The sequence below is a fragment of the Microtus oregoni genome, unplaced genomic scaffold, assembly GCF_018167655.1.
Source record: "Microtus oregoni isolate MIOR12 unplaced genomic scaffold, Mior012 000000F_ref0000247, whole genome shotgun sequence".
Taxonomy (NCBI): Eukaryota; Metazoa; Chordata; class Mammalia; order Rodentia; family Cricetidae; genus Microtus; species Microtus oregoni.
In genome coordinates this window covers 30,589,467-30,605,259 of record NW_024543059.1, presented here as the reverse complement: position 1 = coordinate 30,605,259, position 15,793 = coordinate 30,589,467, and the positions used below count along the sequence as shown (strand labels likewise).

The 15,793-nt window shown below is 44.1% G+C and overlaps 1 protein-coding gene across 2 annotated transcripts in view; it reads right to left on the bottom strand.

Moving 5' to 3' along the window:
- Window positions 1-15,793, bottom strand: part of Oca2 (OCA2 melanosomal transmembrane protein) — a 208,881-nt gene that overhangs the window by 155,951 nt on the left and 37,137 nt on the right. For both annotated transcript variants that reach the window (XM_041656427.1, XM_041656435.1), the window contains exons 9-11: window positions 6,188-6,259; window positions 4,435-4,500; window positions 1,293-1,349 (exon numbers count right to left, since the gene is read on the bottom strand). In XM_041656427.1, the coding sequence (XP_041512361.1) occupies window positions 1,293-1,349; window positions 4,435-4,500; window positions 6,188-6,259 (195 nt within the window). The remainder of the gene's footprint in view (window positions 1-1,292; window positions 1,350-4,434; window positions 4,501-6,187; window positions 6,260-15,793) is intronic.

The following is a 15,793-nucleotide window of genomic DNA, read 5'->3' as shown; positions in this document are numbered from 1 at the left end:
ACACAGTGAGTTTGAGGCCAGACTGTGCTAAACGAAGGCCTGTTTGAAAACAGAAAGCAGGAGAGGGTGAAAGAGAGCAAGCATGGGGAAAGGCTAAGAGGAAAGGGATCCTTCCAGACTGATGTAAAATCATTGTGGAAAATGTGTGCGATCCAAGCGAACTGATCCTATAGAAACAGTGAGCCAGGATAGAGGCTACAATGTGGGGAGGGAGAGAATAGAGAGATTCTGGTCACAGGGTACACGGTACAGGGAGGAGGTTTGGATCTGGAGAGCTACTACACAGGCAGGGTGACTATATTCAACGTCGTGTATATTTCAATATAACTTCAGAAGTGAATTTCAAGCCACACGGTGTAGTGGCTCACACCTTCAATCCCAGCACTTGGATTGAAGGTTGAGGCGGGCTGATCTGGGTAATTTGAGGCCAACCTGGTCTACATAGGGAGTCCTAAGACAACCGGGGCTATGTAGAGAGACAGTGTCTCAAAAGCAAAAACAAAAACAAGTAAATTTCAAATATGTCCCCATAAAACTGATATGTAAGGATAATGCTAGTTGGCTTGATTCAATCATGACACATTGTGTACGTATACACTGAAACATCATATTATACCCCAAAACATATACAATTATCAATTATCAATCAAATAATAGTAATTATAAGTTTAAAAAAATGACCTTTAAGGAGTTAGCATTTTAGCCCAGTGATGGGATCTGTGCCAAGCATATACAAGGCCCTTTGCCCAGGCCCCAGCAGAAATTAATAAATACAGCCTATACAAGATTAAAACAACAAAAAGTACTTTTCCCAGATTTGAAAGCCCGGACTGTATATGTCTAGAAAGTAAGCATTGGAATTATGTCCCCAAATACGATCAAAAACTGATGGCTTGACATATCCAGACTCTTGCATGTAAAGCGTGTTCTGATGCGTAGCCCGAAGCAGCCCACTGCAATGCTGCTGCACGAATGCTCAGGGAGAGAGCTCTCTGCCTTGAGCTCCCTCTTCATTTACTTATGGAGAAGTTGGAAGTGTTGCTCTGAGTCATGCTTAGCATGGCAATTACACCCAGATTTCCAGAGGCCGCTTTGAAAGGAGGATGGAATTTTAAATATTTTAATTTACTAAATGTATGATATTAGAATAATAAATAGCAACATTCAGTTAGTTAATGTTATTATTTATCAATTACATACTTGTGCTTCTATTGCTCTGATTATACGTAAGTATTTTATGCCTATTATTTATTGATCTGGTGTATGACCATCAAGTACAACATCACACCTACCTTTACAGCGCAGTAATCAAAAAATCCCGTTTCTGAAAATATGGCTACTAAGATCATCTAGAAGGGAAAGACAAAAAGTAGGTAGCGAAATTTTTTCTTAGCAAAATACCACATTGGAACAATATCATAATGACCCCATCACGAGTTTGCACTCTGGCTCCTGATATCTGTGTCATCAAGAGCAACTTTGCCCTTGTTGGATGTCTGTCACTTTCATAGCTGGGCAGTGGTGGTACACACATCCCGCACTTGAAAGGTAGAGATGGCAGATCCCAGTGAGTTCAGCCTGGTCTCCACAAAGCAAGTTACCCACATGTCCATCACTTCAATTGACTACCATGATCACTTGGAGCAGAAGCTCTTACAGATGGTTTTGTATATTCCAAACCTAGGTATTGTCCTTAAGACAGGTTATCAACCCATCTAACCCTGACAGCAAACATCAAGTGCTGTCCTCCCTCGTTTTATAGACCAGAGACAGATGATCTGATCAGTCTTGAAGCTCGAAGCAGGGAAGGCCATAGGTCAGCAGGTGGTCTTTGTATCTAATTCTCCCCATACACAGCGCTCAGAAATTTAATGCCTTGAAATAAATAGCTTTAAACTGTGCCAAATTTTGGTTTCTAGCATAATGAAACTGATTTTTTTTTCCTTACAGATCTGATGAACATGGACAAGCTGGACCACTGGTAATGAGTGGCCTCCAGGCCTCTGTGCACTCGGAATGTTTACCTGTGTTTCCACTGATGAAAACAAGAGATGAAAACAGCCACCACATGGACTAACGGGAATAATACCCCCTTTATGCTGTGCTTAATCAACCAGAAATTCCAGCAAGCCTGAAGTTGCTAGAAGGTTTCCCTTTTTACAAGAAGTGGAATAACACTCCATTTTCTTCTTCTTCTTCTTCTTCTTCTTCTTCTTCTTCTTCTTCTTCTTCTTCTTCTTCTTCTTCCAGTTGTCTGATATGACTCCCTTTTTTATGCAGGTGTTTAACCCTATCTTCTTCCCAAACCAACACAGAGGTTGGTTTCTCCACAACGTTCAAGACCAGAGCACAGCCCCGCCTTCCTACCCTCCACCTTACTATGTGTTGACTCTGGAATGAGAAAGTGCAGGTTCAAGCCCTCAGTAAGGTGTGCTTGGTTTACCATTCTGCATCTCAAGTGTCTCACTTCACCTCTGGATGTTCTCCCCCTTGTGAGGTTTCTGTGAGAGCTTGATAAAATTATATGAAGTACTTGGAAGGCCAGGGACCCGATATACCTTTCAAATAAACCGTATGAAACAAAAATGCATCCAAATCAGTTCTGACTCAGCCCTGCCCTTGTCTAGAGCAGCTTCCTAACTCAGCGGGCCCCTGTGGGGCTGTGCGTGGCATGCAGTACTTCATGGGAACATGAGTGGACAGTTATGGGTGGCACCCTGTGTGGCAGTCTCTTTTCATGGGGAGCCATTCCATTGTGGTCTGATAGAGAGACCGGGGCGAGCAGTCTCAGGAAGTAAGCCAGGCAAAATCAGGCCCCCTTTGTGCACTGGCCCAATAGTAACAAAAGCACAGAATATCTAAGTGTCCGCTGGAACAATTTTAATTAAGCAAAAGAAATATCCGGTCATTTTTATAGGCTGAATTCCGTCTCTCCTGCTCAAAATTCGTATGTTGAACTACTAACTCCCTGGACCTCGAAATGTGGCTATACTTGGAGACAGGGCTTTTAAGAGTGATGCTAAGATCATTAGGGTGGCCCCTAACTGAATATGACAGCTGGCTTTCTAAGAGGATGTGATGAGGACACAGGCACATGAGGAGGAGACAGACAGCGAGGAGCATCAATAGAGGCCAGACCTGCTGACAGACTGATCTCAGACTTCAGCCTCTTTAGCTGTGAGAAAGGAATGTTTATTCATCAGGCCCTCACATATGCCATGCTTTGTTATTGCCGTCCTAGGAAACCACTACACCATTTGTTTAACTTCTGAAAAAAAAAAACCAACAGTATATTATAGACACTTAGTGTGACACTCCCCCCCACTCCCCGCACCGCGCTTCTTCTATCCAGATGACCAAGCCCGATTTGTTTCTCAGCAATCCTGTTGGACAAAATTATCTCGAAGATTGTACCTGGAGGCCTGTAAGACAGAAAAAAGCCTGGCTCGAGTTTGAAGGATAGCCTCAAAACTACCGAGTGAGGATGAGACAACAAAATCTAGGTAGACACCCCTCCAGCCAGAGGGAGGGCTTAGCTGTCTCTCATTGGCTGGAGGTAACCCCCCCCCCATCACATCAGCCAGTATGATGCTACTTAACACTCACAGAGATAAACTGAGTTCCTGCTTTGACTTGACTCCCTATCCTGTATTATCCTGCTTTGTGGGGCTGTGGAACAGGTGGATAGCGCACTCACCTTTCCCTGGGGAGGAGGCCTGCCCGGCAGCATCCCACACAACTAAAACCTGAGTTCAGAGCCTTGCTCCGTCTTCCCCTTCAGAGAAGATGGCAGCTCTGAGTGCCTTTGAAGCCTAGAGTAGGTGCCAGCAAACAGATGACTGTTTGGTGGCTTCTGCAAAGCGAGCCTCCTGATGTAGCGTAGCACAGATGTAACCCCACAGACCCTGTCTAGAGAATAACCCAGAACACAAGATCTTTTCCACTGTTGTCCAGGGCCTTGCCACGTCTCACTTGTTCTAGCTTAGACTTGCAACACACGCTCTATGCTAATCCTCTACAAGCCAACTTGGTCATGTTCCTCATGGCTTAACAGTATGATAAACTGACAAGCCCTAGAACTCCTACTTAGGGACACTTTTCTTTATATTATTAAAATCACTTTCCCAATTACTGAAATTGTCCCGTGGTTCATTTATTTGACATATGCCACTATTTTATTTTAAGGTTAATAACTCAAAAAATTGCTCATTTTCATAAATACCGACGCCACGTTATTGTTCACCAAGCCCTAACGAGCCAGAGCACTGGTCATTTCCTCCTCCTTGGGAGAAATGAGCTAGACCTGCTCACACTTCTCAATCAAGCCCTGTCAAGAGGTACGCCATCTTGACTTATAATGATAGGGATCAGCAAGCATGGAAGAGTGAAGGACCCAGACTTGGAGCCATATCCTGCTGGGAGGACTGCAATTACCATGCCAAACAGCAGCGCCAGAGTCTCAAAATCAATCCACTCCACCACGTGGGTCAGGCTGGGTCTCTGTAATCAAAGCACAAATTTGCCAATTAATCCCGTGCGTCAACCCGCTGACGAACGCTCAGAAAAGGGGCTGCCCTTAGTGCGAGCCCACGCTTCGGGCCAAAATTGGAAACACTCCACCCTCTTCCCTTTGAAATTGGATTATATCATTGCTGAATAGCACTCGTGACCCAACGTGTCTGTCGCATCAAAAGTATTCGTGGGGGAAAAGGGAAAAAAAAATGTAACCCTGCTTCTGGAAGCTCTAGGAAGATTACTGCCTGAATTATTGCCTGAATTGCAGGTTTGGTCTGCACATGTTTCCCTCAGTGGAGTGGCATGATTGACAGCTGTCTGTTCTACTCTCCAAGGGCCACTAGCATCAAGTGCAAAGTGAGGGACAGCCAGCACCTAGCCTGCTGGCAAAGGGCGACTCATTGAGTGACCCAGAGGCTTCTTGATGCATGTACCTGCTACGTACCATATGTGCCATTTTCCAAATGAAAGATGATTTGAGCCCTACTTATGAGAACAGGCACATGACTCAGAGATTCGGAGACAATCTCTCTCCAGCACAGACAGCACCCCGAACTCACGGACTGCATCCAGCTTGCATAGGTTCCTCTTTCCCATGCTAGCAGTTTCAGTTTCCCCAAGTTAGTTCCCTGAAATCAACATGGCCAACCAGATGTGCACATCCTAGTTTAAGCATCAGCACTGCCTGGCAGAACCGGATCTTAGCCAACCTCAGCAGGAGAAGACCCTAAGCCTGTGATATAGACTGCTTGCTGACGAAAACCCTGGTCAGGTTTATTCCAAGACAACCTTGTCCCTGCCGTGTTACATGACTGGGCTTTCATTGGGGACAACAATTGTCTCATTGGGGGGACAACAGCTCAGGAATATTTGCCTAACGTCCATGACGCCCTGGGTTCCATTCCAAGTGCTAGGAGAAAGCCAAAATTTTCTTGTCTCTAAGTTTTAGAATTTGGGGATATTTTACCTTTCAATTTAGCATCTCTTTAAGGCAAACCCAGCCAAGGGGGGGGGGGGGGGGGGGGGAAACTCACTTTCTCACAACTACATTCAGACCAGTCTACAAAGACATTTTAAGTTAAGAACACAGAACTTAAATAACTAACTCAATACACTTCCCTACATAGACATTTCGTATGGGAGGGAGAAGAATGACCTGTCTATAGTCTTTAGGAAGGAAAAAAAAAGTCCACCAGATTGTAAAGCTACTTTCAAATCCAGTTTGTGTGTGGTCAAACTCTGAGCAGAGTGGCAGCTTCAACCGTCCAACAAGTCTTTCTCCGTTTCCTAAGAACACTCAGGCTCCCTCATTGCCCTTCATGTACTTTCTTGTGCCCTATCAAGTGGACACCATTATTTACATATGGGCATCTCCAGGGCCTGCAAGGCTGCAGGGCAGAACCGCAGCCCTGTAGGTCTCCCTCCATGCCTCCTAGATCCACTTCTAAGACCTTTCTCAGGCCCAAGTGGAGACAGACATCACTGAGTGTGTGTTTATCCACAGTGACAACTCTCTTAAACCAAGCGTGTCAGCTCATGCCTCTATGCATCATGGGAAAAACATGTGGAACATCATACAAAAGAATTTAAAACAATTCATATGCCCTGGAGTTTCCATGGGACTGGCATTGTATCGTGGTGGTGAGCCAGTAAATCAAACACAACGACTTACGTCTCCAACCACAGCCAACGCTGCTAACGCTGCAAGCGCTCCCAACATGGCTGCCAGGGTTCTGTGAACAATCTAGAAAGAAACACACAAAAATGCCTGCGTTGACACATGTCCCATGTGACGATGTATACCACATCACGCATAAGAACCTAGGACTTACCACAGGGCAGGGAACCCTGACTGCTCTTTGGACTGGAGAGGGAGGGGGAAAGGAGTGGGGGTAGAGGGAGAAGGGTGGGAGGAGGAGGAGAAGGGTGGGAGGAGGGGAAGGGAAATGGGAGGCTGGGAGGAGATGGAAACTTGTTTTTTTTTTTCTCCTTTTCTCAAAAAAAAAAAAAGATTTACAACAGTTATGGCAAAAATTGCAAATAGCATAGCGAAGCAACTCATGTGGGTCAGAAATACAGACAATCTATTCAACCAATGTTTTCCAAACATTTCTTTGATGTGGGATTCCCCTCTGTATACTGTAAATATCTTTTATTAGCATTAATGAATAAAGACGCTATTTGGGCCCATGACAGGGCAGAATAAAAAAAATAAAAAAAAAAAGAACATTTCAAGGGATTTGAGATCTTGGCAGCCCATAGAGCAGCCACCAGCAGCCCACATTCTAGTAAAGTAGCTTTTATTTCCAGAACAACCATGAAAGCCTGCTCAAGGAAGTCTGCTGTAGGAATTCCTACCGCCAGTGGCCGGCAAGTTACCGCCCACTTGGGCGTGGCCTCTTATACTATAAATGCCAATGTAAATCACGCATTCTCTCTCTCTTCCCGCTGTGAGATTTGGTTGTTGTTCTGCATTTGAGCAGAGGACTGTGATCTGTGAGTCTACGCCTAAATAAGTAATCTTTTATTATACTCCATTCTGAGCTAGTGTGGGAATTCTTTTTAGTGTCCTTCTTCAGAAGTCTGCAGGGGAGCGGCAATAATTCTTTACCTTGTTCTCTTTAGACAACTGAACCTTTAGTTTAAGAATGTAAGTCAACCTTTTTCAATTACTAAGACCACTACTAAGTCAGCACACAGCCAAGTGCCTGGTCTAATTGAGATGCCAGCGTATCACCGAATGGCAGAAAGATCTTTTCTATAATCCAGTGCACGTAAAATTTCTAGCCAAATACTTTGGAAAATCTGAGCCCATGTGCACTGCCACCGGGGATGTCTATGACTACATAGTAAGACCCTGTCTCGAAGAAGCAAGAGAAAGAAAGTACCCCAAATCCTTCCTTCTGCTCTTGGAAATGTTTTCACAGTCCGCCATGTGCATGTTTGCATGGCCCACCATCACCCTGTGCATGTCTTCACAGTCCACCATCACCCTGTGCATGTCTTCACGGCCCACCATCACCCTGTGCGTGTCTTCATGATCCTCCATCACCCTGTGTGTGTCTTCACAGTCCACCATCACCCTGTGCGTGTCTTCATGATCCTCCATCACCCTGTGTGTGTCTTCACAGTCCACCATCACCCTGTGTGTGTCTTCACGGTCCACCATCACCCTGTGCGTGTCTTCACAGTTCACCATCACCCTGTGTGTGTCTTCACAGTCCTCCATCACCCTGTGCGTTTCTTCATAGTCCACCATCACCCTGTGTGTATCTTCACAGTCCTCCATCACCCTGTGTGTGTCTTCACAGTCCTCCATCACCCTGTGCGTGTCTTCATGATCCTCCATCACCCTGTGTGTGTCTTCACAGTCCACCATCACCCTGTGTGTGTCTTCATAGTCCTCCATCACCCTGTGCGTGTCTTCATGATCCTCCATCACCCTGTGTGTGTCTTCACAGTCCACCATCACCCTGTGTGTGTCTTCACGGTCCACCATCACCCTGTGCGTGTCTTCACAGTTCACCATCACCCTGTGTGTGTCTTCACAGTCCACCATCACCCTGTGCATGTCTTCATGATCCTCCATCACCCTGTGCATGTCTTCATAGTCCTCCATCACCCTGTGTGTGTCTTCACAGTCCACCATCACCCTGTGCATGTCTTCATGATCCTCCATCACCCTGTGCGTGTCTTCACAGTCCTCCATTACCCTGTGCATGTCTTCATGATCCTCCATCACCCTGTGTGTGTCTTCACAGTCCTCCATCACCCTGTGGCGTGTCTTTACAGTCCTCCATCACCTTATGCGTGTCTTCACGGTCCACCATCACCCTGTGCATGTCTTCACAGTCCTCCATCACCCTGTGCGTGTCTTCATAGTCCTCCATCACCCTGTGCGTGTCTTCACAGTCCACCATCACCCTGTGCGTGTCTTCATGGTCCACTATACAATGTGTGTGTTTTCATGGCCTACCATCACCTTATGTACTATGCACCAGAACTACCTTTTCCAATTAACATTTCCCCATCTCCCCACTTATTTTCTCTCCCCAAGTTCTGGTAACCACCAAGTATACAAGACTGGATATCTGTGATGCCAACTTTTTATGTTCCTCATATGAGGGAGCTTACTGGAGAGCCAGCCTCTTTCTGTGTCTCAGTTCTCCCCCTTCACAATGATCTCCAGTTCCAGCCACGTTGTTGCAAAGGACGGCATTTCATTCATTTTATGGCTGAATGGTATTCTATTGTGTCTGTGCTCCCCAGGTTTTGCCACTTATCAACTCGTGGGCATTTAAATTGTTCCCATTTCTTAGCAGAGGGTATGAGAATGCAGACGGCTCTGATTTTGTGTTCAAAAGGCATTACACAGAATTGTTCCACTTGATCGAAAGTGCTCCTGAATGCACTTAACATTAAAAGTCAGAGGAAGCTTCACAAAAGGTAAGAATGTAAACACTTTATGTAATTTTGTGGAGTCTTCACATCAGGGCTCTTAACTTGGAAGTTTCCAACCACTTTAGAGACAGCTTTTGTGAGCCACAATTTCCACCTGTGGTTTTCTGTGTGAGTTATAGAGTACAGAAACCCAAAATGACCCTCAAACCCAATAATGAAACATCAGTGTTCTCCATAAGCTCACAGGATGCAAGATAATACAGGGGGAAAATGTTTTGGTTGTTTTTAGTCATTCTGGGAACTGCATGTTTCTCAGTTTTGAACAGAATGCTAATCATGGGGTCTCTGCTAGCCTAGCACGAGCAATCCTTTCTACCGACTTGTACCGGAAGAGACTTCAAAGCTGGCAAGGAAATTCTTTAATTGCACAGCCTGTAATCCAGGTCCCAGCTCCTTAAGCGATGAATCACAAACCCACATGGAGTTGTGTGACAGAATCTGACAGTTGGTAACGGGAAAAGGTCCCTGAACACACAATCAACAAAAATTCACGTTCAGTAATGAACGTGAGGTGTTTCTGTCAGTGCTAATCAGTGATGTATAAAGTATCCCATGATGCCTGCTTGAAACATCCTAGTGAGCCCTGCTACTGCCACAGGCTATGAACTTCAGGGCTCTAACAGTATGTATGAGTCCCTCGATTACAGAAACAATGGCCTAACTACAGAATACAAAGGCTTTATCTTCCTGTTGTCACGCCTAGCAGGTAAGAATCAGCTTAGACAATCTCTGTAGCTCATGGTACAAGAATGTGTGATTTTAAAACCTGTCTGTCTTGCTGATCTAGTGTTCATTTTCAGAGTGAAGTAAGTTTTGACTTGATATTAGGACAAAATTTCAAGCAATGCCTGAACTGGCTCTAAATTTACTTCTGCCATCTTATGGCATTTATTTCTGTGAAACGTCATTCTCAACATTGACCATTATCAAATCAAAGCACGGACAGATTCTGAAAAGCATTGAGGATGCTCCCCATCCTGCGGCTTCAAATAGTCATCCGAGATTTAATTTTCATGTAAAAATAAGCAAGCATATCTATCTTGTTAGTCTAGAAATGTTCTAACGTCTTTAAAATTATATTATGCAAAAGAATTGTTTTGAAATAAATTTATGATTCAGTGTCCATAAATGCTTGCTTTGTGTACCTATTTTATGAACCTGTATTCATAGATTTGTGTGAAAATTCCTTTGATGAAAACAGATTGTAATTAGGAAGAAGCTTAAGAAGCCCCGATCTAAGTAACAACTAAAGGTCCATGTCACATGACCTGTCATAGAAATAGACACCTCACGCAGTGACAACACGTGCTTACAACCGTCCAAGCACAAACAACAGGCAAGAGAAGAGGAAAGTGAGTATTATCAAACATAATCAAGTTGCTTATTTCAAATTACATCAGTCAGTGTTCAGACCCGAAAGCTCAGCCTTACTTGGAAGCAACCCCATCTTCAAATGGGAATAGTCACTGGGACTGGGGGACCTTCTGTGACCTCTAGCTCCTCTGTGGAGCTGCAGCAACCTTCAGAGGTTGAAATGTCAGGTCTCTTGGCAAACAGACAGAACACGATGTGTGCTCCAGCAATCCTGAGTCTTTTTAACTTGTTAGCAGTCTTAATGCAACACAGAGCTCCACGGTGCAGAGGCCACCGATGGGGCTGGAGAATGACAAGGGAAATGTGACTCTCACAGACTCAGGTCTGTGTTTCCTCTGATAGTGGACATACGCTCCACAGCGATACTGAATCCCCAGCTTCTATACAAAATCACCTCTCAAGGCCCATCAGGAAGCTGGGTGTGGTGCTCACCCTTGTAACATCAGCACTTTTGAATGGCTAGAGATGGAGAGTTACTCCTGAGGTCCTGATATTCGAGGTTACACAGTGAGTTCCAGACATTCCAGTCTATACAGCGAGTTCCAGACATCCCAGTCTACACAGTGAGTTCCAGACATCCTGGTCTACACAGTGAGTTCCAGGCAGTCTGGTCTACACAGAGAGTCCCAGACATTCTGGTCTACACAGCAAGTTCCAGACATTCTGGTCTACACAGTGAGTTCCAGACATTCCAGTCTATATAGCGAGTTCCAGACATCCTGGTCTACACAGTGAGTTCCATGCATTCTGGTCTACACAGTGAGTTCCAGACATTCCAGTCTATACAGCGAGTTCCAGACATCCTGGTCTACATAGTGAGTTCCATGCAGTCTGGTAGACACAGCGAGTTCTAGACATCCTGGTCTACACAGTGAGTCCCAGACATCCTGGTCTACACAGCAAGTTCCAGACATTCTGGTCTACAAAGGGAGTTCCAGACATCCCTGTCTACACAGTGAGTTCCAGGCATCCCGGTCTACACAGTACGTTCCAGACATTCTGGTCTACAAAGGGAGTTCCAGACATCCTGGTCTACAAAGGGAGTTCCAGACATCCCTGTCTACACAGTGAGTTCCAGACATCCTGGTCTACAAAGGGAGTTCCAGACACCCCTGTCTACACAATGAGTTCCAGGCATCCCGGTCTACACAGTAAGTTCCAGGCATCCTAGTCTACACAGTGAGTTCCAGACATCCTGGTCTACAGAGCAAGTTCCAGGCAGTCTGGTCTACATTAGTAAGTTCTAGGCAACTTGGTCTACACAATGAGTTTCAGTCATCCTAGGCTACCCGGTGAAACATTGTCTCATTCTCTCTCTTGGAAAAGATGGGATGAATGGGTAAAAGAATAGAGGACTACCTGTCCTTATGATGAAATAAATCAGATGACTCCTTTCTCTGGAACACTGGAGCAGGGTATAAGCACTTTTCAAGATCCATAAATACTAAGTGCCAATGCTGTTACAATCGTTTGTTTGGTTGAGCTTTGGTTAAGTGTTTAAACACTGTCCCTTGTGCCTGGCATTCTTGACTGGGGACCTGTCAATCCAGCAGCCGCTTTACTGGCAACTGGCCACACTGTCAGCCTGGCAGGCCAGCATAAGGACCCTGAGGACACCTCAGCAGTTACAGAAGACCCACTATCACCATGTCTGGAGAAGCTTTTATTGTAAACATTCCAGACAACCTGGTTCTAATAGAACTTGTGATGTGGGAGACAGAAGGATCAGGAGTTCAAGGTTATCCTCTGTAGTAGGTGGCTTCCCAGACTCCCAAAATAACCACACAGAAACTGTATTAATTAAATCACTGCTTGGCCTATTATCTCTAACTTCTTATTGGCTAGCTTTTACATCTTAATTTAACCCATTTCCATTATTTTACATTTTACCATAAGACTGGTGGCCTACCGGCAAGGTTCCAATATGTCTGTCTCTATGGCTTCTCCTGATTCTGCCTCCTTTCTCTCAGCATTCAGTTTAGTTTTCCCCTGCCTAGCTCTACTCTACCCTATCAGGCCAAGCCAGTTTCTTTACTACCCAATGGTATTCATGGCATACAGCCCATTTCTAATTGGGTTGTTTGTTTTGTCTTTTTTTTCTGTGTTTTTATTGTTGTTGTTTTGTTTTGTTTCTTATATATTCTAGATATTAATCCTCTACCAAATAAATAGCTAGCAAAGATATTTTTTCTGGACTTCTTTGCCTGACTAATGGTTGTGTTTCTTGTACAAGACCTTTTTAGCTTTAAGAGGTCTTTTTTGCCCATTGTTGGCCTTAATTTCTAGACATATTGAGCCCTTTTTTTACACCCCATCTTGTAGGGTACTGTCTATGTTTACTTAGAACAGTTTTTGACATTTTAGGGTTCACACTAAGGTCTTTGAACCATTTAGAGTTGAGTTTTGGGCACGATATTAACTTCTAGCTTTTACAGCACTGTTTATTGAAGATGCCAGGTTTTTTCTGTATGTTTTTGGCATCTTTGTTAAATATTAGATGGCTACAGATATGTATGCTCATGTTTTATTATACTATATTGTTCCATTGGTCTACATGTCTCCTTCCATGCCAGTACTACACTATTTTTATGTCTTAAAATCTAGAACAGAAATCCCTCCAACTTTGTTCTTTTGCTCAGGATTGCTTTGGCTTTCTGTGGTCTTTTGCTGTTCCCCATAAATTTTAGGATCTTTTTTTCTGTTTCTGTGAATAATGCCATTGAGATTTTTTTTTATTGAGATTGCATTGAATCTGTAAACTGCTTTTGGTAGAAAGGCCATTTTTCATATTATTAATTTTACCAATCAGTGTATATAAGAGGCCTTTCCAAACTCTAGGCACTTCCTCAAGCTCTATCTTCCACAGATTTAGAATTTTTGTTATAGAGGTCTTTCCCCTCCTGCTATGTTTATTCAGAGATATTCTATTGTCTCTGAGGCTACTGTGAATTTTAGTGTGTCCATGGTTGCAAATCAGCATATCTGGTATAGTGTATTGGATGACTATTGATTTTCTATCCAACTGTGATAAAAATCATCCATCTTTTTGACAAGTTTTCTGATGGCATTCTTGGAATTCTTTCTGTATAATATTATACCACATGCAATTAGGAATAATTTGACTTGTTTACTATTTATGTTCCTTTAATTTCCTTCCCTTCTTGCCTTATTTATCCAGATAGTGTTTCAAGTCCCATTCTGCAAAGGAGTGGAAGTGGTAGACAGTCCTTTCTAAGTCCTGATTTTAGTGGTGTTGCTTCCGGGTTTTCTCCATTTAGGATACTGTTGTGTGCGTTTGTCATATACAGCTTTTATTATACAGAGGTATCTTTCCTCTAGTTCTATCGTATCTAGGGCCTTTATCATGAAGCCTTGTTGGATTTTGTCAAAGGCCTTTTCTGTTTCTATTGAGACGATTGGGTGATTTTTGTCGTTAAAAACATCTGTATGCTTTATTTTATTTGCTGGCTTAGGTAGATTGAACCGTCCATGTATCTCCAGGTTAAAACCAGTTTGATCATAGTGAGGGACCTTCCCAAAGACAACCCACCGCACTGTGTAGCACTGGTTGGGTGGACATGAATTCTTTTAGCCTGTTTGTGCCATGGAAAGATTTTATTTCTCCTTCCACCATGGCAAATAGTTTTGCTGGCTACAGCAGTCTGGGCCAGCATCCACGGTCTTTTAAAACACACAGAACATTTCTCCCGACTCTTCTGGCTTGGAGGTTTCCACTGAGAATGTGTTCTTGTGGGTTTGCATTGTATGTGGCCTGTGTCTATTCTGTGGAAGCTTTCAATACTCTTCCTTTGTTCTAGATATTCACTGTTTTCACTATGATACGCCATGGAAAGTCTCCTTTAGGTTTTCTCTACCTGGTGTTCTGTGTGCTTCTTGTATCTGTATGTGTTTGACTGTCCGTAGTTTGGGGGAGTTTTCTTCTAGGACTAGTGGCCTGGGATTCTTCTCCTTCATTCACACCCATCATTTGAAGATCTGGTCTTTTCACGGTGTCTCATAGTTCCTGAATATTCCTTTCCTGTGTCTCTTTTGATTTTTTTTTTTATATTCTTTGCCTGAACCCTCTAGTCCCTCCCCTTTATCACTGAGTCTGGATAGTCCGTCTCCTCTTGATTCCTTCTACTTGCAAGGCTTCCTCTGAGTTTTCTAATTGGGTTGTTCAGCTTCTCAATCCTTCCATTTCATCTCGAGTCTCTTCGGTATTTTTACATCCTTAGTGAATTCCATTTTCAAATCCTGAATTGTTCCTGTCATTTTCTTCAACCTGTATTTGTGTTTCTTGGGCATCCCTCAGGCATTTATCTCTTTAAGTTTGTTGAGCTACCTCTCTCTTTTTTTAAAAAAATTTATTATGTATCTAATATTCTGTGTGTATGCCTGCAGGCCAGAAGAGGGCACCAGATCTCATTACAGATGATTGTGAGCCATTATGTGGTGCTGGGAATTGAACTTGGGACCTTTGGAAGAGCAGGCAATGCTCTTAACTACTGAGCCATTTCTCCAGCCCTTGAGCTATCTCTTCATGTAGCCTTCAAACTTCTTAATTCTTTGATTATGTTTATGATTGTTCCTTTGCATTCCTGATCTTGGGGGGTTCATCTAGGTGATTCTCCCAAAAGAACATTTCTCTAAGACTGGTAGGTTTTGTCGGGAACAGGCTTACTATCCTAACTCTTCCTGTCTTTTTGTGTTTTGAGGTGGAGACCTGAGCATTTGGACTTTTTTCCTTGGTTGGAAATCTGGTGTGGACACAAAAGACTGGCACTAAGGCTGGGCAGAGCATAGGGAGGGTGAGCAAGTCTGAGCCAGGGTCCTGGTTGTGGGCCTGGGTAGGTATAGGGATTAGGAAGGTGAAGGCAGAGACGTGTCAGGTGGAGTCACCAAGCTGGATTGGTGCACAAGACTTTTGGAGTGGGACAGACCTGAAGGTTGGATGCGGTGGGTTGGATAGGGTCAGGAGGACACACGGATTGGAATGGAATGCAGGATATATCAGTCCCGCCCAAGCCTGAGGTTGAGGATAGCATAGACAGGTTTCCCCAGAATAGACCAGGGTACTTGGTGTAGGACCTGAGCTAAGTCTGAGGACTGTGAAGGGTGCAGGTGGGGAAGGTTGGGTGGACAGTACCCAACCTGGGTTGAAGTCCAGCTATGCAGGCCGGGCTGTGCCTGAAGACTAGTTATAGCATAGGCAGAATCAGATTAGGAAGACACAGGACACTGAGCCGGTGCAGAAGATCATAACTAGCTTTTAAACCAAATGCTGCATAAACGCATAGGACAAATACAGAGAATCTGAGCCGTGAAGCCAGGCCTCACATGGAGACTGCACGGCTCTGCCTCTGTTTGATAAGGGGGTAAAGGAAAGAGCCTTTGTGTTTCCAGCAGAAAGGAACCCAACGTGGATGTCTGGGAAGCATAT